This window comes from Mya arenaria, chromosome 15 (genome assembly GCF_026914265.1).
Source record: "Mya arenaria isolate MELC-2E11 chromosome 15, ASM2691426v1".
NCBI lineage: Eukaryota > Metazoa > Mollusca > Bivalvia > Myida > Myidae > Mya > Mya arenaria.
Window position 1 is genome coordinate 33,684,182 of NC_069136.1, and position 26,183 is coordinate 33,710,364.

General features: G+C 35.7%; 1 protein-coding gene across 2 annotated transcripts; it reads left to right on the plus strand.

Moving 5' to 3' along the window:
* On the plus strand, nucleotides 1–25,585 carry LOC128218924 (centromere protein I-like). 2 transcript variants are annotated; one of them, XM_052926700.1, is made up of 19 exons: nucleotides 1–304; nucleotides 1,615–1,758; nucleotides 3,902–4,020; nucleotides 8,403–8,510; nucleotides 9,575–9,670; nucleotides 10,574–10,663; nucleotides 11,387–11,533; nucleotides 12,467–12,631; nucleotides 12,905–13,025; nucleotides 13,764–13,849; nucleotides 14,228–14,345; nucleotides 15,267–15,331; nucleotides 19,593–19,684; nucleotides 20,482–20,635; nucleotides 21,058–21,182; nucleotides 21,824–21,960; nucleotides 22,978–23,147; nucleotides 24,093–24,279; nucleotides 24,381–25,585. In XM_052926700.1, exons 1-18 carry the CDS (start codon nucleotides 238–240, stop codon nucleotides 24,255–24,257), a joined length of 2,169 nt encoding a protein of 722 aa, XP_052782660.1. In that variant the 5' UTR covers nucleotides 1–237; the 3' UTR covers nucleotides 24,258–24,279; nucleotides 24,381–25,585. The 2 variants fall into 2 exon arrangements, with proteins under 2 accessions (XP_052782660.1, XP_052782659.1); XM_052926699.1 differs by having other exon boundaries at nucleotides 24,093–25,585.
* The last annotated feature ends 598 nt before the right edge of the window (nucleotides 25,586–26,183 follow it).

Genomic DNA, 26,183 nt, shown 5'->3' on the forward strand with positions numbered 1-26,183 from the left:
ATGAAAATCTTCTTAATCTCTCCCTTGTGACATATTCTACATTAACGTTGGTCGGACTGAAACTTTATATTGTTATGAAATAATAATATTATATGTTTATGCAATTTATATGAAAATAGCGAAAAAAAACGATTAATGTCCGAACTTGTCATATCCGAACATTCACTGTCTCGGAGACAGTCTCGCGAGATCTCCTGATGCAGATTCAAAACGCAGAGCGCGAGAAGTGGGTCAAAAATGTCAACAAGAAAACGACAATCCAGGCAAAACAATGTTGATGGTGCCGTTGCATTCTTCAAAAATGGTACATCAGATCGAATAGTAAAATTAAAAGTTAACAATTAATTTCACTGTGATATATTAACGTACACTACCTGAATTTTATTGATTTATAGTTTATGTTTACAAAGGCTTTCCGTGTCGCGAAAACATATTTCGTTATTTTTGATGTCCAATATAAGACTTACTATTAATAGTTATCTATGTTTGAAGTTATTGTGCTTGGAAACATTAATGGCAATATTTCTAAATTCATGAAACAAATTTATTCAGTGTTTTCTGTTTGGGGAGGTTGAATAATAAAAAAATATTAAGTTTATCAACAAACATTTGGGCGAAAGCAATCATTGTTATTAAGTTTTAAGCCTGAATACTTAAAGATCATAAAATATTATAATATCACTCACAAGCCCAAATGTTAAAAGATATGATTAACATCCAAATTTGTTTACAAGCCCAAAAAGGCTTCTGACTTGTCTAGCTACAATGAGCGATCAGGGATACTTTTTTTATTATTTTGACAATTTTTTATGTATCCCTGTATCCTACACCTCTCTACAATTAAGCACAGGGCGAAAATACTATATAGTAATTATGCATCAATGATGAATAATAATGACAAAATTGTTCAACAGTTCATAATATGCTAGACAGCAAAGTTTCGGCAAAGTGGTTCCCTTTTAGTGTTTACCCATCGGAATGTTCTGTGAAGAAAAGAGTGTTCGTGTTGTCAGCTTGTGCTTAATGCGATCACTGCTAAACACAGTGGTAGTACCTAGCACAGACCCTGCACTAGTAAAATGCCTTTCTGGCGTGTGGTGGTGTTAGTAGTTTATACTCCCGGTCCCGGCGTGAGCACATTGAAGGGTCCCAGAGTGACAGTTCAACCACCGCACACCTATCCTGGCCGGTGAACCAGTACTAGGTGCCTTCACTTCTGCAAGGAACTGACAACTTCTGTACATGCCAGGGGCAGTGGTACAGTGCGAATGGTCGTAGAAAGGATTTCATAACCAATCACAACAGAAGTGACCTGGTCCGCCCGGGAATCGAACCCGGGTTGTCTGATTAACAGTCCAACGCTCTACCGACTGAGCTAACGGGGCGGACGCCTTTCTGGCTTCTCAATTTCTGGGTTTTATACAGCAGGGCTTGTTAAAATATGTTGCGCCAAGCAGTAGAATATGATTTTGGGCTTGTCTATCCACAACACTAAGTTTAGAATATGATATTTATTGTTTTTAACTTCATTGTAATAACAACGTAAGTTGTCCACTATTTTTTATCATCCACTTGTTATCAGTACTGAATTTCACTTATTTTTATTTATTTCAGCTAAGACGAAGCAACCATTTAAGGGAAAAGGCAATGAGGAGTTATTGTCTGCGCTAGAGTTGATTGAAAGCACAGCACAGACTTCCGGCCTTTCAGCTGAACACATTGATGCTTTGTTAGATGTAGCACTTGATGGAATTCAAGGTAATAGTAATGAATGTAAAATGGTTGAAACATTATTCGTCCCATATAGTTGTTACATAGTAAAGCAGTATGGAAAAAAAAATGGGGTCTCCACTTGACCAGTTTTGGACTTATGGTCATTTATGATGGAAATGTTACATAGACCCATAAGTCTGGCTGAAAGTTTTCCACTTGATATAATGGCTTGAAAAACAGATGAACATTGTCAGTTGCTTGTAGTGTTCATCTTGTTTTATAGTATAAGGCAATGTAGATTTGGACCGTTTTATTTAACAATTGATTATGGGAGACTTTAAATCGATCGTTCGTCAAATCATTTTTAGTATTGTTCAAACTGTCATACTTTTCATTTTGGTTTCATTATTTTTTAATCTTAGTTTCAAATTAATTATATAATATTTTAAAACAATTGTGAAGCAAGTTATCATTATATTATTCACTCTTGTTGGCACAATGTTATGGGAAAGTGTGTTCTTGTGTCATGAGGGGGAACCGGAGTACTTGCAGGAAATCCATGTTTCCAGCTTTTCAACCACAAACCATACTCATGTTCACCCAGGTTGGGATTCGAACCCGGAATGCCTCATGAGAAGCCAGTGAGCTTACCGACAACGACTGACTCTTCACATTTCTTATGCGTTACTGAATTTCTGTTCAGTTGTTTTTGTTTATTTAGCATTGATAAATTAAATCAAAGTCCAGTTAAAGATTTTTAAAGGAAAAAATAACTTGAGGGAATTTCGGCTTTAAATGAATATGGATGGGGCATAAACAGTAAAATTGTCACAAGTCCATAAGGCCTAAAAAAATAAATTGTGTGGTTCGGGTCACCCGACCCTACCTTGAAAATACCACCGACCTTACTGTTGTTGTTTTTTTGGTGGGACTTGCGAAAAAATCGCCATTTTGTGCCCGGCACGGTACTGTACGGGTGTAATGCTCGGCGCGTCGCAAAAAATGAGATGTGCGAATCGCTACTGCAAAAAAATAAGTTGTGCGGATCGCTACACAACCAAAACATGGCGACCAATTTCCCCGTCATTAACATCCTAAAAACGGCGTTTTGTTGCCATAACACCCCAGAACGTCGGGAGTTAAAGCTCATAACACCAAAGATGAGTTTCGAACATATAGAGGTAATGTTTTTTGTGCGAGCTGGGGTCTATATCCGAGATTGACATGTTAACATCCTATAAGGGGCCATGGACCCGTTTGTATAAAGAACTGCAGCTGTACGACATTCCTGTCGTACATTCATCGGAAAATTCTCCCGACTTTTTGTTCTTCAGAGTAACCTATATACAATGGAACAAAATGTCTCTGAATAATAGTACAAGTTTTCCCAAACATAAGATCGAATGCCGTCTTATTTTAATAAACCCACCCAACACTGCAGGACAAGGCATGACCCTTTTCATTTGTCATGTTTTTTATCCAATAATGCAATCATAAAAAATAGTTTAATAAAATAGCAGCAGGGCAAACATACTACTAGTATAGAAAGGAAATATAAAATTCTGAGAGTTCTGACACCGGCTGGTGCCTGACAAAATGTGAATTTATTTAAAACTGGGACTGAAACCTGGGTCTGTTGCCATTTGTACAGTTTATAATTCCTAATTTATATATTCCTAACTTACCTTCTTGGAGAATGGCAGAGAAATGTTTTTGAGATGCTGAAGCTGGTCAGTATTGTTGAATTTAATTTTCAATATGTTTTGCTTTCGGAAGGTGTGTAATGATATGACAACAAAACTCGGCTAGCTCAGTTGGGAGAGTGCCGGTCTATTAATCCAAGGGATTGTTTATCCACGAAAATCATAGTTACAGAATGTTTAGCCCCAGCAATGTCCTAATATAACTGAAATACAGTTGAAAAGGGACAACAAAATAGCAAACAAACCTGTACCAAACTAAAAACCTAAAAAAAAAAAATCCCTACCTACCCTACCAATTTTTTGGGGCCATGTTACCATAACCACACAATTTATTTTTTTAGGCCTAAGGATATACATGTACTTTCAATAATTAATTGGGACAAAATCTTTATCGATACTCGCAAATGTTGACCTTTTCGATTATTTTTTATTATAAACGATCATCAGAAACATAAAATTATTACACATGTGTTATATCTTTACAGTTGAGACAGTATGCAAGCGTCTGTTGAAGTCCCTTATTCCATCCGGCTCAGTTCTTCAGAACTCAGCAGTGAAATGTATTTCTGCCCTCTGTGTTCAGAAGCATTCCATAACACTACAGGTACAGTTCCCAGTTATAAATGCAAATGTGGTATTGACTTTTTCTCTTAAAAAATCTTAGAACCCCTGTTTCAATAAAGATTAATCCAAGTCATAAAATTGAACGGTTTAATGCATCTTTCAAGCGGGCCCTTCTTTTCCTACTTTTCCCTTCTTTTTTGTTAGGCTCCTACTTATCCTTACTTTTTCTTGAGAAAGCCCTGCTATCCGTACTATTTTGCAAAAATAGTTTGAGAATTAATAGAAAAGGTTTAACTTAATGCATTGTTTGAAATTATCTAAATCTTGATTCAATTAAGTAGCCATTTTTAGTATTTTTGTAGGATTAGTTTGATGCAGTAGGTCTCCAGTGCTGAAAGAGGGGTTCTATGATGAGATTGAGTGGTGCATGTTGACACCAATTCTAGGTTTATTTCCTGGTACTGTTGCTGAATCCCTCTTGAAGCACTAGTTTCTAAGCAAAGATATATATACATGTATATCGCAATTAATGAATAGGTTGAATAGTCATTTATTTGCATCCAAAAAGGCAGGGCTTTCATTAAGAATTTGAAACTGGAAGTATGAACTTCCTGTCAATCACTTTTGGAAGTTTTACACTGAAATATGGAAGTTTTAAAGTCTCCATAATACAATCTTTTGCAACTATTTTTCAACAAATATATTAAAAATCAAATAATTTTTACTTTAACTTATATTATTATAATTCATTTTACTTAAAAACACTTAAACTGATTGAAATTATGACTATAAAAGTAATATTGACAAAAGGTTTTGATTTTTTGAACTTCCAAGCTTTCAACTTTGGAAGTTTTCTTCAAAATTATGGAAGTTTTTGTACTTCCAAGGAATCAATTTTGGAAGTTTTAACCCATTTCTAGGGAGTAATATACTTCCAAACTTCCTTTAACGGAGGCCCTGCAAAAAGGTAAATAAAGAGCCCTACTATCCCTTCTTTTTTGTTATTGGTCACTTGAGAGCCTGCTTATATAATATTTTTGTTATTCTGCTTCTTATTTTTGCAATTTAAACATGCCTTTTTCATGAGGTTTATAAGGATTCAATAAGGTTGACTAATATCATTTATTGAAACGACCCCAGGGACTTAAATATAGGTCTTTGCCTGTGTACTGTGGTAAATTTTATTGATGTCATTTTAACTTTAGAATTTGTAAATATTCACGCGTTTTATCGCCATTTTAATTATTTTTCACTATTTTTTTTGCTATGGGCCCTGGCCTCATTCACATAAAGGTTGAACAATACTTAACTGTCAAACTGATAATAAATTAATAGTCAAGAGCATTACAAACTTCCGTCTATATATATGCCTTTAGGTATAGGGTCAATTTACTCAAAAGTAGATTACCAACTTTTATAATACCGTATTTCCTCGACTATAAGACGGGGAAATTAGGTCCCAATTTTTAACCTCAAAGGAGGGGGCCTGTCTTATAAGCGAGGCTATAAGAAATTCAGAAAGAATAGTCAGAATCAGGAATATTCAACATACGGTATTCGACTGACTGGTTTATTGTCTGTTGATGACACCCCAATAAAAGTTACACTATTACACCCATCGGATTAAGACGACCATCTGCTTTGTTTCGCTATGATGAACACTCGATATAACGCTTGTTATTGGTTCAAACACGTTGTTTATCACAGGAGACATATTTTTCTACCTTTAAAATTAAAATATTTTGAAAAATAAATATTAAAAAATTATTATTTTTCCATGTCGTAAATAAAACTTACTTTTTCCTTACGATTAGATTTGTGTATATCTTCCAGATACATGTAACTGGCAGATTTCAATACACATTTCATTAATCGTTACATTAATTTATCCGCAGTCATCAATGGTTATTTATTTCTCAACATTTGAGTCCCATCAACTGCAATCCAAACAAACACCTGCGAAAATTTGACTTATTAACACATGTAATGGAATGTGTTGTGTTTGTTGGCTGCAGATCAAACGGTACAATTTGTGACGTCACAGCACGAGCTGTGTAAAGAACCAAGGTGCACTGCAATGGTTTGTATTTAAATAGGTCAATCAAATACCGTATGAACCCATTAAGTTCCCAAGATTGCGTCTAGGCTGGTTAGAACATACCATAACGATCGGAAAATAAAAATCAATAATCTTTGCTGAGAACCTTCAAATCATGGCCGATATATTTGAGTTTCCTACAAATATGAATGAATCTTTGGCTGTAGGAAAAAATGATACTTTAAATAATTCCTTAACCGCGTAACCTTGTTCTTTAATTGACCTACCTACACATCGGCGATTTTCTTTCAAGCAAATGAACAAATTTAGTTGATAATTGACTTTAGCTTGAACATTATCACAGACTTGGAGATTTTCAAGTGCTGGATTTGCTTTAAAAATCCACCCCGTCTTATAAACGAGTCCAGACAAAAACACCAGATTTCATGGGCAAAGTTAGGTGGTCGTCTTATAAACAGATCGCCTTATAGTCGGGGAAATACGGTAGATACATAATTATAGTATGCAGTTATTATCCTCAGAATATGATTAAAATCATTGCCTACCTACTATAGGTTGTATTTATTGGCTTAGAATAAATTGTTTAAAGCTGCACTCTCACAGATTCAACGTTTTGACAGTTTTTTTGTCTTGGAACGAGCCAATTTTTGCGAAAATCCATGGAAGCTGGTTATATAAGACTGCTGACAAAAATTAGATTGCAGATTTTTTTTTATTAAGTTCAAAAATTGATGTTTTATGCATTTTTCTTAAGCCGTTAGTAAAGGTTTAAGCCATAATACATTAATTTTCGAACGGAAATATAAAAATCTGCTATCTGATCTAATGTCAGCAATTTACCATTGGTTTGCAGATATTTGTAACCATACAACCATATTTATTGTAACCATATTTGTTCATACAATAAATAATATAACAACAAAGAAATTATAAAAGAAACAATTTGCAGTTGCTTAATCATAAAAATATTTATTTAATTCTTTATGAAAACAACAATGCTTATTAATTAAAAATGTAAAGCCTAAAATAACATTTAATAAAATCATAAATTCTTCATAAATTGTTTAAAATGCTTTGAAACAATTTGGGGCTTTACATTTACTATGTACGGTAACATATTTACGCAAAAAATTGCTCTTTCAATGACAAAAATTTAAAAAAAGATGTAAAAATGTGAGTGCAGCTTTAAGGTTTCATTGTAAGTCATTTCTCTGTGTTCTTAAAAAAGTATTCAGAGTGTTTTACTTCATCCATTTTATTCTAGTGTGTTTTCTCTGCCCTAGCCTTTTATCTACAATAAAACTTGGTAGTTATTCAATCAAAAGATAATTCATTGTTTAAAGTGACAATATTATTCAAAATCAATACATACACATGTATGTATAACCAATGCAAATTTTGAGTGAAACACCTTCAACTACTTACTAAATAATGCTATTATGGAAAATATTACTATTGTTATGGAAAATAAAACCATTGTTTTCGACAATTTCGGTAAATTAAAACAATTGTAATAAAATATATGTTAAATATTATTTGGGAGTTCAATTAGTGCATCTTTAATTTGTAATATTTTTTTCTTAGAAACTCTCATCACTTATAAATGTGATGTTGTTATTGTTGATGGTTTTTAGGACACATGTATGGCTAATGTGTTGCTATTGTTGAAGTGATCTTAATTTCATGTTTAATGTAGTAATGTTAACAGAGGCTTCTGTAAAGTGATCATAGTATGTTTAATTTACAAGATGGTTTACACCTGAGGCATGATTTTACTGTTTAATATTAAAGAGCTGTACTCAACCATAACAAACTTACAACAGTGTAACTGATTGACTAGCCTGTACTTGTCATGAATAGACATTAGGTAGGCAGGTGTGAGCAATGTTGGATTTTTCAGCTCTCTATGTGGCCAAAAATCAGCCTCATTCCCCTCCTGAAAAATATATATTTTTCCCCAGGTGAAAAAATCCCCTTTAATTTTATTATTTATTTTTTGAGGAACATTAACCTCTTAACATTTAGTAAATGAAGCATTATTGTGCAATTCAATATATCAATATGTTTGTTGAATAAATAAGGTATCATGTTGGTACTTTTCCCCATTTTGCCAAAAAAAAGCGAAAAAGGCGCTATTTTTTCCTTATCAAAGGTTCCCACTGCCATTCTTTTAAGAGTGGAAAAAATACTTGGCTGATAATAGAAATGAGGTAGGCAGGGTCAACAGTCTAGCTGATAGGCTAGTCTACTTTATATGAATAGAAATGACATAGGCCAGGTCATTTTAATCTTCTTAAGACTTCATTCTTTAAAGATGCATTCTTTAATTAATATTTAAACCAGCTTATTTTATTATTCAACAGTGCCTGCTTCTACGATGGCTCCTGGTGGTTTACGACTACCTAGAAGGCCGGGACCATCTACACTGCCTGTACGACACAATCTTCCACTTCTTACACTACAGGACTCTGGTATGACAATTCAGTTTGTTTGGCAATGATAGAAGGAATAGTAAACAGTAAACCCAAAGGATTAGATAATATTAGTTTAACTTTAGTAGTAAGTCAGTTATGCAAGTTTTGAGAAGTAAAGTGGTATTAAAAGCAATTTGGTATTAAAATTAGGATAAAGCCTTGTTTAAAAAAATACTGATAAAAAACCTACTTGCCCTACCTGTTTTTGAAAAGAATGTAACCCTAACCAAACCATTTTATTTATTTTGTTGGCTTTTGCCCTTAAAAGCCTTAAAGGGTGTTGCAAAAACATTGTTGGTGCCCCATGGTTATTCGACTTATCTCCTCTTCCATCTGTCCACATGTTCCTGTTTTGTTAATCACTAAAACCATTTCAGATTTTTTGGTCCTAAAAGACTCTCTTTTTTATTGAATATAATTATAATATTCCATACTTTATATAATATTTTTTCAAAGTAAATGACCTTTAGGAATAAAAATAAAGGGAATATCTTGTCAGTGGGTCCCTGGATTTCTCAAAGTTTGTAGTAAGGTGGTTGTTAAGACTGCTTATTGCAACTGGTATTGAAGCATACAATCCCACCCCAGGGAGGCACTTTCAGTTTGGATTCCCTCATTCACAAGCTAGTTTCGCGTTAAATTGTCCCCTTGTAGAAACAGGGCCATTACCCTTAAGGATTTTGTCCAGGCCCATTCCCAAAATTTAGAAAAACAGCCCTGGATTTTATGTTTAACTGCAAAAGCATGTCTGGTTAATGCTGTGATAAGCGCACTGGTTTTTGAGGAATGCAACCTGGTTAGTGTGTTCCACTGGAATATTTTGTCCATTTAACACTGTGATTGGTGCATGCGTTTGTGACCAGTGCAACCTGGTTTGTATGTTTAACTTAAATAGCTTGTCCATTTAGCGAAGTGACTGTATTAGAGCACTGGCTTATGAACACGATTTGGGTACTCTAGTTTCCCCCACAATCTCTTATCGTTGTAAAATAAATACTTGATTTTATTTAACTGGAATAGCCCTGTGTGAAATAAAAGCCTTTACTCCTTGCATGTTTCAGATGCCTTATGTGTGTCATCTGCTGTATCTACTGACAAGGAAGGAAGATATACGACTGTTCCGAGTACGCCATCTACTGCAGTACCAGAAAGACATGGTATGAGACATCTAGTGAAGATTTTAGTGATTATCAAAGTGTTTTTTCAGCCCTTTTTGATGCCAAAATTCAGTCCCATTCCCTACCTGAAAAAGTGTATATTTTTCCCCTACACAGATAAAGAAAATCCCACTGACCTCTTAACATTTAGCAAATGTAGCTGAGCAATATAGTGTCGATGCTAGATAGATATGGCTTTTATTGTTATTTTTTTAATCATCAGATAAATGTTAAATAAGATTAAGCTCATGAACCTATTACTTTTAGCCCTTCTGTTTTGCAAAGGTATTGTTATAGCCTTAGCCCTTGGCATAATTGACGTCAGTGGTTGCCTGCGAAAAATATCATTGGCCATAACTTATAAATCACTCAAGTTATTCAAATGAAACTTGGTACGATATTGCAAGCACAACAGCAAGGTCCATAATTCTGGCTTATAATCAATAATCAGAGAAACATCAACACAGCTTTTAGATTTTTATTTTAAAGTGACACTCTTGTTCAAAATCAATACATACACGTGTATTTCAAACATATATTTTTACTGATAAACTTTTAACTACTTACTACGGTAAATAATGCATTTATTGAAAATATTTATTACTGATAACAAGATTGTAACTATGTATTTAATAGCTGAAAACACAAAAATATTATATTGTTGGTGAATGCTAGAAGATTTACTGCGATATACTATCGTCTCATAATGTTGAAATACTGTGTTTTCCGCATTTTTCTTTCAAATTAAACTCGGTATCCTTAATGAAAACCATTGTTTACGACATTTATTCATCTGTTTGGTATATTAAAACAATTATATTAATTGTGGTAAATCTTATTTGGGAGTAAGAGTGCATCTTTAATAAACTATCTTTATATTGACTGTGCCATGTATATTTTCAGGGCACCCAGCCATACCTGACCGGCCTGCTGTCCATCTACAGGAGGTATTACCCTAACATAATACATGTGGTCAACACTCGCTCATACAAGGTAAACTTATTGTTTTGTTGTATAATTATCCCGAATGTTTAGTGTCCTTCTGGGCTAATGATTTTACAAATGGTCTCAGCTTTGACTCAGACATAAAGGGCCCTTCTTCTCTGATGTCTTGAGTCTATGTTTGGGAATCAGCCTCAAAACAGCAAAATGTTAATGTTGTTGTTGTAAAAAGTGCTCTTAAAGGAGCAAAGGTGGTTAAAATTGCTGCATCTGTCACAAATGGTATTTTCTACAATCAATTACACATACTTATTTTGAAACATTTAAGAATTCAGATTTCTGAGCCTATATCCGAAATGAGACTCAAGACTAGTTAATATGTAACTCAAGGCTTTTTTTTGGAAGCTGACCCATACCGCTCCAATTGGGAATTTCTGCTTTTGGATCTGTAAATAAAAATCAAGATTATGCAGCAAATTTAAGGAGGAAGATCTTAGCCTCTAGTGGTCAATTAATTAGCAATCGCTATTTGTAAGCTGCCTATGAATGAAAAGTCTCTAACTTTGTTACTCTTAACCAATTGAACACAAACACTTATATTCAATTTCAGAAGAATTAATACTTTCTCGCAGTAAGAATATAGCTGAAAAATGGCTATAAAAGAAAAAAAAACGAGTCCTGACATTAAAACAAATATCTTAAATTTCAAAAATGTTCATTATATATATAAACAACATTTTGTGAGCGAGTGGTTTAAAGAACTTTTTATTGCAGTCATTTTTCCCAACCTATGACCGTAAATGGAGCGCAGTAGTGCGACAAGTCCAAGAGAAGAACCGTCAACCAGGCGCGGAAACCAATTGGGAGGTGGCACTTCTGCAGAGGAACTCAACCGGCACTCAGGCTAACGATCTCGTCCCTGTGAGTCTTAGTTCATACAAACTTATATCAGATTCATTGCAGTGTTTTGTTCCACCATTTTGGGATGAGGCTGTGGCCTATCTGATTGGAAAAATGCATCATTTTGACTAAAATGAGTATTCAAATTGTGCCCAGAATTGTTTAAAAATAGACAGAAATGATAAAAGAATGTGCTAAAGTAAATTTCTTTAGGAATACATCATCCCTTCCCCATCTTCTTTTATTTTATTCATTTTTCCTACTTGCAATTTTTCGCAAGTGGGTAAATTTTCAACTCTCATTTTCAAACAGTTATATGCTCTTTTCTAAAGTATTAAATTAGGTTAATTAAGCATTCTATGCCATATAATTAAATAACAAAAGTCAATCCAAGTTTTTTCTAGTTAAATGTTTAATGAACAAGTGTCAATCATAACTTTTTCATAAGAAAACATGTCAATATTCTTTTAATCAATAGAACAACGGTATCGAATCGCACACACAAACAATGATTTCTTCCCTTTGCTGTACTTCTCGGCTTGCAAAAAAAAAATCATTTGTGACAGATGCAGCAATTTTACCCCCCCCCCCCCCCCCCCCCCCCCCATTGTATAAACTAAATATATGATGATGCATTGATAGGAATCAGACTTGAGCTTTATTTTGGAAAGAAACAAGAACTTGTGTTTTTTTGTGAGAAGTTAAAGAATGTGCCTCCATTGGGCTTTAACCAACCACCTCTTGAGTGAGAAGTGGACACAGTACGATATTGAAATCCAGCTTGAATGTTACAATGAAACTCTGAAAATCTAGTTTTGCAATGGAGCCACCATGACTACAAATTTAAATGTTTTATAAGTCTAGTAAATAAATATGAATTCCAGCACTAAAATACATGTGCTACTACTAGTTGCTGAAAGTGTATGTTATGATTTTCAAATTCTCTTATTTTAGTCTCGAAAGCGGAGGAAGATGGACCCCATACCCTTGATTGACTCTCTCACGACAAAATCCTGCTACAAGAGGGATCGACAGGGAAATATTCTCGGCCTGAAGACCGTGCCATTTGTGCTCGTACAATGTTTTAAAGATCTGCTGGATAATATAGACTCCCTTGAGGTATTCAATTTTACATACTGTAGAAACACGGATAATGTTTTGGTCAATTAGACAGTCTAAAAATTGTCCTTACCTATTTTAAAAAACATCAAAATTATATAAAAGAAAAACATTATAAATTACATTAATTTGTTAATAATACAATATTATTTTCTTTAAATAAGGAAAAATTCTGGCAAAAAAGTGGCATGATTATTTTATCCAAACAAACAAAGTTGACACACAAGGCCATTCTTTTTGTGAGATTTATAAAATGATTATCTTTTGTTACAGTTTCCCAGTCAGATAGGAGCTGTCTTAAAGTCCGATGCATTGAAACACATGATGTCCTACACAAAGAATCTCACAGCGGCAACAAGATTTGAATTTTGGATGTCAGAAACATTGTATGAAGGTAGGAGTCCTTGAAGCATGTATCTTCATGGTACTGGCTGCACATGTTTTATCATCCCAGATGTTTTGCCGTCTTTTGCCAAAGTCACATTTTTAACTTGTTAGTATTTCGACGAAAAAAGCTTCTAGGTACATGTAGAGCCTTTAACCTACATTACTAAAAAAGCTTTCAAGATAATCAACTTAGTTGGTACACACGATATTGGAAACAATACCCTCATTTGTAGCATAGCCTATGAATTTTTTTGGTGCAATTTACGTCCTTCTAAAGGCTGTTTCCCCTTGTGAAAAATTTAAAAATAATTATATAGTTCTTTCCCAATTTGATTAATGTGTTCGGATGTTATCTTTAATAAAATGACTGATGAAAGCCACAATGAGCAAGAAAATGAACTATTTTTTATACAACAACACTAAATAACTTAAATCATAGACATAAGGTATATGCATATAATGATTAAGAGTTTAATACTGTACATGAATAAAACTACAATTCAGGTACTATCTAGTATTTTAAAAACCGATTGTACTATCGATAATCGGTGACTTGAGTGGAACCGAATATCAATAGTAAAATTGGAACCTATTCCCAACACTACAGATTACATGAAAAAAAGAGCAATGAAATTCTTGCAATATTAACATAATCTTCGGAGGGGATTTTGCCACAGATGGTTGATATTGAAAGGCTTACGTTTTTTTAACAACAATTGCTTAATGTCACAAATATTTCTTTCAGAGTTGACGTTAACAGACAAAGAGAAATACCATGACAGAGTTTCAAATTTGCTGAAGTTATTGAAGTTGTTTGGAGACTTTCTCAGGGTATGTACTGCAAAACTCACTATTTGAATTAAGTCTATAGAATGTTGAAGTTAATTTTCCATGTGGCTGCAGTTATATTGAATTAATGATTACAAGAATTGTCAATTATCAAAACAAGACTTTTGGCTGATACTTACACTATTGATTGGCTTACAACTTTTTAACAAGCCTTGCTTTTAGAAATCTAGAATTTAAGAAAGCAAGTGATGCTTTTTACCTGTAAAGTTCTTGTGCTTAATTTGACCTATGAAATATATATGGTCTCAAGTTCGGTATGCCAGAATTTTATACATGTGTTGATAGTAAAAATGAATTAACAATCTGGTGTGAAATGAAAAAAATCAACATAACTATAATCAATCATGATCATTTCTACAGGAAGGCACCCCTACAGTAGATCTCGTTCTGTCCCAGTACCTACAGAAGTGGAATGGTCTGGATTACGCCCCCCATATATTCAAGCTCATCTCACAGTTTAGACTAGTCTCATTTGACGGTAACCACTTTTATATATTGTTACATTAAGAAAAATTTACTATTATAATTTACGGGGTTAGTAGTTGACATGATATGGGATATACAGGGCAAAGGAAACCATATATGGACTGAGAGAGCTAACCTCAAACCCAAATATGGTTTCCTGCACCCCATATATCCCATATCGGGTCACCTACTAACCCTGTAACGTATATATCACGTTGACAACCTGTTTACATTGGTCAGTTTATGGAAATGTTTCATTTATATATTGGAATTGGAAAATAACGTCATTTTGGTACATTATAAGATTTTTTACCTAATATGGTCACCACGTGACCAGTCCTAGACCAATGGCGTTGCGTCTTTCATGATAAATCTCCATATTGTTTAGAACATTGTTGAATAACAAATATGTATTGTATATATATATATATATATATATATATAATGTGCATTATTTTCACAATAAATGGATGAGAGATATATCAATTCAATGAATCCCTGTTAAACTGTGTTGCAACAATAATATAAATCTTATACAAGTCCATATGCATTTGTTTTTAGTTATAACATCAATAGAAAAAAAAACCTTAATCAATATACAGTCAAAACTCGTTTGCTCGATATCGCTTGGCTCGATTTCCACATTTGCTGGAACTTGATGTAAAGGACATTAGTTTACTCTATGTAAGCATTCCCACTTGGCTCCAAATTTGCCATGCTTCAAGTATACTGACCGGTCCCTTGGATATCGAACCAACGGATTTCAACTGTAGATCAATAGTCCTAAGTGGCGCTCTCTGCTAACATACCTTAGCATAGTTTGTCGTATAGGGTGTGACTGTGAACAGGTAAAGCATCACACCCTTTGTTGGTTCAGTGTCATGTCAATTCATAATTTGTATACCATTACATAGTGTGTTGTTGTTCATTTCAGCCCTTAATATTGCTGTGTTAGAACCTCTGCAGAAGTTGTTCGCCTGCTCAACAGTCTACTTCAAGGTATGAGTCAGAGGACAGTAAAGTAACATTAATGACCTTGTTGGTGCGCGTGTCTTAATTGGCCAAAGCAATGACTGCAACTTGACTAGATCAATTGGGAGGTTAACCAGTTAATCTATTGGATAATGAAACCATGTGCTCTATGTTTTATATACAAAATAGAATTCTTTTATTGACAAGCAGAGGAAATTTTAATTTAAATCTTAACTGTTTGACAATTGGCTGATTGTTCAGAACTTTGTTAAAATAACAACGTAATTAACGACATCGTTGTTAACTTTAAACGTAAAATATTTGCTCACATATGGAAATATAATCAAGTAATGCTGAAACAGTCTCAAATGTTGTTAGAAATACAGCAGATAACAAGTTCCCCAGCAGTATCAATTTGAAAGTTAACAGCTATGATGTTTACAAGGTTGTTAACTTTATCAAAGTTCTGAACAATAAGCCCAAAGCCTAGCTTTTGAATATATGCAGCTAATAACTGTTCAAAACATAACATACAAGACTGGCTGATTTTTTTGCAGCATATTTGCTGATATGCCCAAGTGTAATGCTAGTAGACTAACGCAACATCAGGATCATCAAAACAATTTAATAGGAACAATTGAACATGCTGAGGAGTGTTTGAAATGCCAGAAAGTTCTCGTATAAATTCAAGTATTTACTACACTCTTGCAGGCCCTCCTTTAAGGGACTCGCTCATGTTTTTGTCAAATCCACTTTTTTTGTATGAAGAAATAGTGTGGTAAATCATTTGGAGTGTTAAAAAAAAGATACCAAAAGCTGGAACCCTTGAGCAAATGTTGATATTTTCTCAAATATCATCTTTGAAGACAACAATTATGTCTCCCCCTCTCTGGGGGAGACATATTGTTTTTGCCCTGTCCGGTAGTCCGTCAGTCCGTCCGTACGTCACACTTCGTTTCCGATCGATAACTGGAAAACCGCATGACCTAGGATCACCAAACTTGGTAGGGAGGTTGGTCGTGAGGTGTAGAGGATCCCTATTGTTTTTGGGGTCACTAGGTCATAGGTGAAGGTCGCGGCGACCCCCAATATAAAAAACATTTCTGCTCAAAATCTTGAGAACGGTTTGACCTAGGTTCACCAAACTTGGTAGGGAGGTTGGTCATGAGGTGTAGAAGATCCCTATTGTTTTTGGGGTCACTAGGTCAAAGGTCAAGGTCGCAGCGACCCCCAATATAAAAAACATTTCTGCTCAAAATCTTGAGAACGGTTTGACCTAGGTTCACCAAACTTGGTAGGGAGGTTGGTCATGAGGTGTAGAAGATCCCTATTGTTTTTGGGGTCACTAGGTCAAAGGTCAAGGTCGCGGCGACCCCCAATGTAAAAAACATTTCCGCTCAATATCTTGAGAATGGTTTGACCTAGGTTCACCAAACTTGGTAGGGAGGTTGATCATGAGGTTTAGAAAACTCCTATATTTTGGGGGGTCACAAGGTCAAAGGTCAACGTCGCTGTGACCTCTAATGTAAAAAAATATTTCCGTGCAATATCAGGAGAATGCTTTGATCTAGGTTCACCAAACTTTGAAGTGAGGTTGGTCATGATGTCTAGATGATCCCAATTGTTTTGGGGGTAACAAGGTCAATAGTCAAGGTCGTGGTGACCTTCCATGTAAAAATCATTTGCGTGTAATATCTTTATGTCTCCCCCATTCATGGGGAGACATATTGTTTTTGCCCTGTCCGTCAGTCAGTCCATCAGTCTGTCAGTCAGTCAGTCAGTACGTCACACTTCGTTTCCGCCCAATAACTATAGAACTCTTAGACCCAGGAACTTCATACTTGGTATGCTAGTTGGTCATGACTAGTAGATGACCCCTATTGAATTTGGGGTCACTAGGTCAAAGATCAGGGTCAACGTGACCTTGAGGTGAAGAAACGGTTTCCACTCAATAACTAAAGATCCTTTGGGTCCAGGAACTTCATACTTGGTATGCTAGTTGTTCATGACTATTAGATGACTCCTATTGATTTTGAGATCAAAAGGTCAAAGGTCAAGGTTACCTTCAGGTAAAAAATGTTATGTTGGCAGTGACCTTAAGCTTAAAAATGGTTTCTGCTCAATAACTAAAGAAAGCTTGTACCCAGGAACTTCATAGTTGTTCATGACTAGTAGATGACTCCTATTGATTTTGAGATCAGTAGGTCAATGGTCAAGGTCACCGTGACCTTGAGGTGAAGAAACTGTTTCCGCTCAATAACTAGAGAACGCTTGCAACCAGGAATTTCATACTTGGTATGCTAGTTGGTCATGACTAGAAGATGACCCATATTGATTTTGAGATCACTAGGTCAAAGGTCAAGGTTGCCATGACCTTGAAGTGAAGAAAAAGTTTCCGCTCAATAACTAAAGATCCTTTGGTTTCAGGAACTTCATACTTGGTAAGCTAGTTGTTCATGACTAGAAGATGACCCCTATTGATTTTCAGATCAAAAGGTCAAAGGTCAAGGTTACCTTCAGGTAAAAAATGATACGTTGGCGGTGACCTTAAGCTTAAAAATGGTTTCTGCTCAATAACTTAAGAACGCTTGTACCCAGGAACTTCATTCTTGGTACGCTAGTCGGTCATGACTAGTAGATGACCCCTATTGATTTTGAGATCAGTAGGTCAAAGGTCAAGGTTGCCATGACCTTGAGTTGAAGAAATGGTTACCGCTCAGTAACTAAAGAACACTTGCACCCAAGAACTTAATACTTGGTATGCAAGTTGGTTATGTAGATGATCCCTATTGATGTTGTGATCAGTAGGTAAAAGGTCATGGTCACGATGACTGTGAGCTGAAAAATGGTTTCCGATCAATAATTGAATAACGCTTGCGCCCAGGAACTTCATACAATGCAAACTTCGTTTACATTTTCCATGATTAATCAACAACACTTTCTTCTCTTCACTATTTAATATAATCGAATAAACCAAACTTCACTGTTGGTTTGTCTCCAGTCCAAAGTTACAAATTTCATGTCCATCATTTATTTTTTCTCACCTACGACCACACAATAGGGGAGACAAGCGCTTTTTCAAAAAAGCAATCTCTAGTTTTCATTAGTTTTAACAACACTCTGGACTTTACCGGCACCCCACTAAAACCTTAGGGCTATTCCAGTAAAACATATAATGCCCGGGGGGGAGGCAATAATTAAATAGTATATGGGTGGGTGTCTTTTTTCGCTAATTTGGACCTCAAACGGGTAAATTTGCTTCTGTAGGGGGTTGGTATAATTTAAAAGTGCCTTCCCCCCGGGGGTTATATGTTCAAATGGAATAGCCCTTAATACTTTTTGATACCATAACAGTTTTTTTCTGCAATTTCGATATCATAGAATATTAAAGATAATAATTGAACAATTGCTTTCAAATGCATTTATTACCAGAAAAACTAATTTTTTGGTCCAAAAACATGAGCGAGTACCTTTAATGCTGGTGTTTTATAGGTCTGGATTATGGAATGTTTTACTTGTTAAATCTGTGCTAGGCCTGCTGCTGGGATTGTAGCAGGGGTCTTGATTTCCAGTGTATTGTTAATTGCTTTATGGCCTACTTGGGGCAACGGGGTGTTTATTTCCAGTTGACACTTTTACGATGGATAATCTGAATTTTTCTTTGAAATGTGATCTTTTCTTTAATAACAATATTATGCAATAGCTAATTATTATAAAAGTATTTCACTTATCAGGGATGTGATTTGTCCGCGAATTCCCCAGGTCCCCCCCCCCCCCCCCCCCCCGAAAAAAAAATAAAAAAAATTTTTTTTCTTTTTTTTAGCTGATTAAAAAAGTTACTAGAGTGCTTTTGGTTGTTAGAGTTGATATTCCTGTGTGCTTTAAATTTCAAGTCAGAAGAACCCTCAAAAGAGCTTCTAAAAAGCCAGTTTTTCTTCTAAGGCAGTGTGCTTTTGACCCCAAAAGTGCCATAAGAACCCATGGCCGAAATGGTTTCAGCCCTCCAGCTGCCAGGTCAATCACATCCCTGCTTATAGAAGGCTTAAACTAGACCTTTTAAAAACATGTTACTTGGGTGTCTATTTGGACATATATACATTAGGTATTCCCTTGAACTGGCGTTAATAATAGCATTTGTAAATTGCGCCACAAGAAAGACCAACCAATCAAATTATAGAAAAACATTAATCTAAACCAGAACTAATAAAAAAGAAGAAAATAATCGAAGTGAATAATGAAGTATTTTATAATAAAAAATAAACCACTTAAATAATATTATTCCTTTCAGTGTAAGGTGATAGTTTGCCTGACTGAGTTGTTGAGGAACCAGGCTGCATATGAGTGGCCCCGCTACCGAGAGAGCCCCCAGGGAAACAGAATGTAAGTGAATTAGGGCAGACACCATCTTACTTATCATTGATGTAAATCATACTGCACAGTTATTGTTTTATGTTTGCTTTAAAGGCATTCAAGCGCAAATATTTCTATAAACGTAATAAAATATAAATTAGGGATACAGTTGTTGTATTGTACATTTTGATATACATAATATGTAATAATCAGGGCTAAAGCTAAAAATGGAGAAAAGAGCAGCCTCAATGAAACACATATGGAATGCCTAGTTCAATTTTTTCAATACCAAATATATCTTAAAATTTTGATATCTATAAGCCATAAATTGAAAACACCAATTTCTTAATATGTTCTATTGGTGTATTTCAGTGATACTTCGTGCATTTCAGTCGCATAATTCTTTTTGAAAGATTTTGTTAATTGAACTTGGCTGTCTTTAAAAGCTGTTCAGGTGCTGGATCGACTAGTTATGTTAAAGCAAACATCTTTTGATGGTCTGAGGGTTAGCACACTCAGTTCTCAACCAGGCATCTTGGGCTCAATTCCAGGCCTCGGCTCTGAGGATTTTGGTCGATGGGCACTAAGCCAGACAAATATGTTTCTTCCTGGTATTCCAGTTTCAACACAGCATAAGACCAGTCCACAAACTCTCACATAACATCATGCAAGCCATTGTGAATAATGTTTAATATCTTTCACCATCATTGTAAAATAATTTATTATTTTCATCTTAGGACGGAGTAAAATTTGGTTGTTTTAATTGGACTGTGAAGTTATTTGATGTTAAAGAATGGCTCATGAAATAAACGATGTATCAATTCCAGATTGAGTCTATTCTGTGTCGAGGAGGAGACATTTTCTCACCGTGAGACGCTAACACAGTTTGTCTCGTGGGTTTGTCGGCTGTCGCTGGCAGGAAGCATAGAGGAAAAGTTTCATCCTCTCTATGAGTTGTGTGTCCTTGATTTCCTGGAACTGGTACGTTGCAAGTTGCACAGGATTTGTGTGTACTGATATAAATAGTAACTATTGTAGGGGGAGGGCATTTTGGAATGATGACATATATACATATATGATGAGAATAGAAATTTTGTGCTCAGATATTTAAAATTGAGAAAACAACTGGGATAATAACAGTTATCATTAGGTATGCATGGAAGATATTTAGTTATCAATTAGACAATAAATTACTTTCATATAATACTGGGTGAAAAAGTCTCTTAATTAGATCTCTAATTAAATTAGATCCAACAATTTTGACATAATAGTATTAATGCCAATGTTTTCATAACCACTTTACAAATACAATGATTAAGTTAAAACTTGATTTTCTTTTTATATCTTTATTTATATAATAATGAATGCTAATTTATACATCTTTCTTAAATGCACATTTCTAGGTAAGCAGTTTACACACCCATTACGATCTGCCGTTTGTGGTGTTTGTTGAACCGCGGCTATATGAGCGACTAGTCATCAGTCACAACCCCATCACCGTGGCCAAGCTGTGCGAAGTGATATGCAGGTATGCAGAGTGTTTACATGAGTTAACATGTATATTTGATTTCTGATAAATTGTACATACTAAATGAACATATTTGGTAGTTGAAACCTAATTTTATTTCAGCTGAACACAACATTTTCTGTCAAATTCATAATGATCAAGTTCCTCACAGCCTGATGTGGTATTTTTACTCTCTTTAGCACCATTGTAAAACGTGGCTAAAACGCCAAGCAAAAAGCTCCTTAAATGAGCAAGTTTTTTTTTACAAAGAACAAAGGTCAAGGTATTGCTTGATGCTTGGCTAGATGCCAAGATGTATAGGTAATGAAAAGACATATCTAAATTACTGTATACATAAGGGGTTTTAATATTAAGAGGCTCCAGGTGCACCCTTTAGATCGAGGTAATGTTGATGAGGTTTTTTTTAAGGGAGGGGGGGGGGGGTGTTGCTGAGGTACATTTAAGAAGGTCCCGGAAAATGCCCAAAGTCATTTTCAGTCGATGGGTTTCGCTCGATTTGTTCCATTTGTTAGGGCTCTCCTCCTGGATCATGAGGGCCTTGCAGCCCCATGGATTGACAATTATCAGATTTTCGACCCCTGTTATATAATACTTATTATAAAGACAATGTCAGATGTTAAGTATATCCTATCTTTCCCCAGGTACAAGGAGAGTTTTAGCATGTTGAAAAGTCGCGTCCCGAGCACTCTGGAGGATCAGCAGATGATACGGCGGTGTAACCATATCATCCGCACATTCTGTAACCTGCTATGGCGGTTCCAGGCTTACTCCACCGATGGTATGTTCATATTCTTTAGATATACTTAAGAACAAAAGTTTTGCAGGGTTTGTTTTAATTTATTATATGAAAACAATAAATTCTGCCAATTAGCAGTCATCACCATTATTTTTTTTAGAGCACTAGGCTATTTGGGCTGGTTACTGAGCAAAGACACTAGCCCGATTTTTTTACTAGCCTGGAAAAATAAAACTACCAAATTTACCACTATTTTGACCAATTGAGCTCTATATTTTTCCATGTTGCTTTCAAATTAAATAAACAACAACAAATAAACAATTTTAATTTCTTGTTTCCATTAACACCAATGTCTCATCTGGTCAAAATTAGAAATTCAGTCTTCATTCTCGGGAGGACAAAATGACATTTCCATGTCCCCATCATCATCATCTGAATTGCTTTCTTGAACATCTTTTCCCTTCTTCAGATGCCTCATATTTTAGCCTAAGATATTCACTATCAATAAGCGTTATGTAGGATTTATAACATGTTTTTGCTCAGTATGTAAGTACTGCTTGGGGCGTGGTCTAACGGTCAATTTTTTTAACATGGGTGGATCAATATGTTTCCATCGTGCTGTGTTACCTTCATAGACATGTTATGTTGTGTTTGCCAACATTCAAGTGAATCCAAATTGCTGTCACTTCTGTCTCATGTCACTTATGGCATTTAAACACATGCCCAGTATGCCGGTTGTCCCTTTAGCGCAGTGGTTAGCATACTCGCTTCTAACCAAGGCAACCCGGGTTCGATTCCCCGCCTGGGCGCATGAAAGTTTTGTTAGTGGTCACCAAGCCGGACGAGTGGGTTTTCTCCGGGTACTCCGGTTTCCCCTACAACACAAGACCACACTCTCTTGTTTCACAAAAGTTGTAAAATTAAATAAATTTAAACTAAACTAGTATGCCTAAATTCAAAATTGAAGATGAGCGGTCAAAAGTCATCTTTCCACTGGGTACGTGTAAAACGATTAACTTCATCTGCGACACTGCTAAAACCTTGTTCGTTCATTTTCAGACAAGGCGTCTATATTCCACATCAACCCTGCGACGGTTGACGAGAGACTTGGAGGCCAGGCCATGGGGGAGAGTCTGTCCGTCATTCGACACCCCGCCCTCCTACCCTTCACCGTGAGATATGTGCACAAGTGCCTGATGGAGGACACCATCGATGTCTATGATCTCAAGGTGGGTAATTATAGTCTGGGTGCAAAGTCCTAATTAGTGAGACAAAGATGTCCGGGCTCCAGAATGTTTGACAAAACATCTTCATATACCGTAATCTGGATTCCAAGTCCTCTTAGTGTGAAGTGTCAGGAATGTTATACAAAATATTTTCATGTAATTATATGTTGTGTCCATTGTTTATTAAAAAGGGACTTCGGCCGACTTGTGTCTCTTCAAGTCTTGGGAATCTGCTAAATCCAAGATGGCGTCCAAGATGACTGTCAAAGTTTGTGATATTATACAGACTATTACGGCAATCGTATTGTAGATCAATGTGATTCAAATTTATTTAATAATAAATGTTCAGCATTTTAAGTTGACTGCTTAAAAAGTTTTGAAGGAAAATAGAAGCGGTATTGTGATAGCTGTGGTGTTGTTGTCGTGCTAAATAAAAGTTCTAAAGGTCCCTGTAATGTCTTACTGATGATTTCATTGGCAATCTTGGCTGTTTTAAAAAAGAAAAGTTTAATAAGCAACCAAGATTGCCAGCCCCTATTTATATGTATATATACATGTATAATTTAGCTAGCAACTTAAAGGCATTTTTTTCTGTCTTTTGACTTGAATCTTTTTTTAATGTTTTATCGACTCGCTTATAAGACGGGTCCCCTACTTTGGGGGTAAAAATCGGGACCCAATTTTCCCGTCTTATAGTCGAGAAAATACGGTAAGCCAATCATTGGTTAATAATACCCAGCCTTAAGAAATATGAAAGCATGGAGGAGGATCCTCTCGCAGTGCTTTTTTCATGTCTGTGGTACAAAAATGTTTTATGTTTTGAAAAAGGGTGTAGTAAATATAATCAAAAACTTATGTTTCAGGATTAATAGATAAAATTTGTTTTAGCTTTCTCTTATTTTCCAGTTAGGAATCCTGTATGTATGTGTTCCTCTGTATATATTCCAGTTCCTGAAGAGAGATCTCCTCACCCACCTTGATGAGTACCACCTAGACGCTTTCTCTCAGTTTGTGTCAACATTTGTACGATCCCGCCCATCACAGACTGGTAACCCGCACAAAACACAGATGAGCTCTCTGTCTGCTGGCGATAGCCAGGCTTTCGGGTTCTAGACAGATTTTGCTCGATCTCGAGGCTATAACGGGCCAGTACCCTGCATTAAACACAGATGAGCTCTCTGTCTGCTGGCGATAGCCAGGCTTTCGGGTTCTAGATGGATTTTGCTCGATCTCGAGGCCATTTTGGGCCAGTGCCCTGCAAAAACAAATGAACTCTCTGTCCATTGGTGATAGCCAGGCTTTCAGGATCTAGATGGAATTTGTACAATCTCGAGGCAATTACCGCCTGTACCCCGCACGACACACAGATGAAATCTCTGTCCACTGGTGATAGCTAGTCTTTCAGGTTCAAGACAGATTGTGTACTATCTCGAGGCTACAACAGGCCAATACCGATTACGTAACTCAGAAGACCTCTCTTTCGACTGGTGATAGATTTTGTATGATATCTAGGCTATCACAGGCCAGTACCCTGCTCGAAACACAGGTGAGCTATCTGTCTGCTACGGATAGCCAGGCCTTAGGATTCTACATGGATTTTGTACAATCTCGTGCTACCCATCTGGTACCCTGCCCTAAACACAGATGAGCTGTATGTCTGCTGGTGATAGCCAGGCCTATGGATTCAAGATGGATTTTGTATGATCTCATGCTATCACAGGCTGGTATCCCCCACAAAACACAAGCTTTTTGACTGCTTGCGATAGCGCTTAGAGGTATAGATGGCACATTTATAAAGCTTTAAGTTTGTAAAATCTGAACCGGTTAACAGCACAAAACACAGATAAAGTGACTGCTGAAGAGAGCAAGGTTTTTGGATTAAATGAAGTGTGTGAACGATGCTAGCCAGGTCTTTGGATTCTAGACAGCTTATTGAGAATCACGCTTGTATGATCTGAACTCTACACACAACATGCAGATAAACTGTCAGTCCACTCATGATAGCCATGCTTTTGTGTTTTAGAACATGAATCGACTGCTTCACATAGTCTTCTTTGTCTTTTTCACAAGGATGGCTGGTCGATTACAAGGTTTTAAATATATATAAATATCCTAGATTTAAAAGCCAAGCATTATTGGAGAATGAGACTTTAAGAATCTAGATTGTTTTTGAAGACGTTTTATTGATAGTGGACTCACTCAGATCCAAATGACTTGTGGATAGTATAGCATAGAAATTTGCTAATAAAAAACTTTGCCTTTAGATGCCAAATGGATGATGTAAATTGTAAATGCTGATGTGTTTAAGAATTGTTTTTTAGAAACAAAAAAATGAATTCTGGACTAATTGTGAAAACAATTTAGTTAGATTTGTGATACATCTCATGTAACATTGTAACTCAGGGATGTGATTTGTCCGCGGAATTCCGCGGATCTAATGGCCCAAGCCCCCCCCCCCCCCCCCCCCCCTAAAAAAAAAAAAATTTTTTTTTTTTTTTTTTTGCTGATTAAAAAGTAACTAGAGCGCTTTTGGTTGTTTGAGTTGATATTCCAGTTTGCTTCAAATTTAAAGTCAGAAGAACCCTCAAAAGAGTTTTCTAAAAAGCCAGTTTTTCTTCTACAGCAGTGTGCTTTTGACCCCAAAAGTGCCCCAAGAACCCATGGTCGAAATGGTTTCAGCCCTCCAGTGCCAGGTCAATCACATCCCTGTAACTCCTTGATGATTATTTTTTTTAAAGTGATTGTCCTCTTCTATGTCAAGGCCACCACATAATGGACTTTTTAATGTGTATCAAGGGCCAGTATTTTTTTGTATTAAGGTTGTTATGTTTTGTATGCATTTAAGGTTTTAATTCAAAACAAACTGCGTTACTCTTTTTCACGAATGCTTGTTATATATATATATATGTGTGTTAAAATGGTGTACATATTTATGTTATTTATTTTGTGCAATATTTTATTTGTACTGTGAAAAGAGTACATGCTTTAGCTTTTATTTCAATGGTTATGAGAAGTAAAACTTATGTTAAACATGAAGCT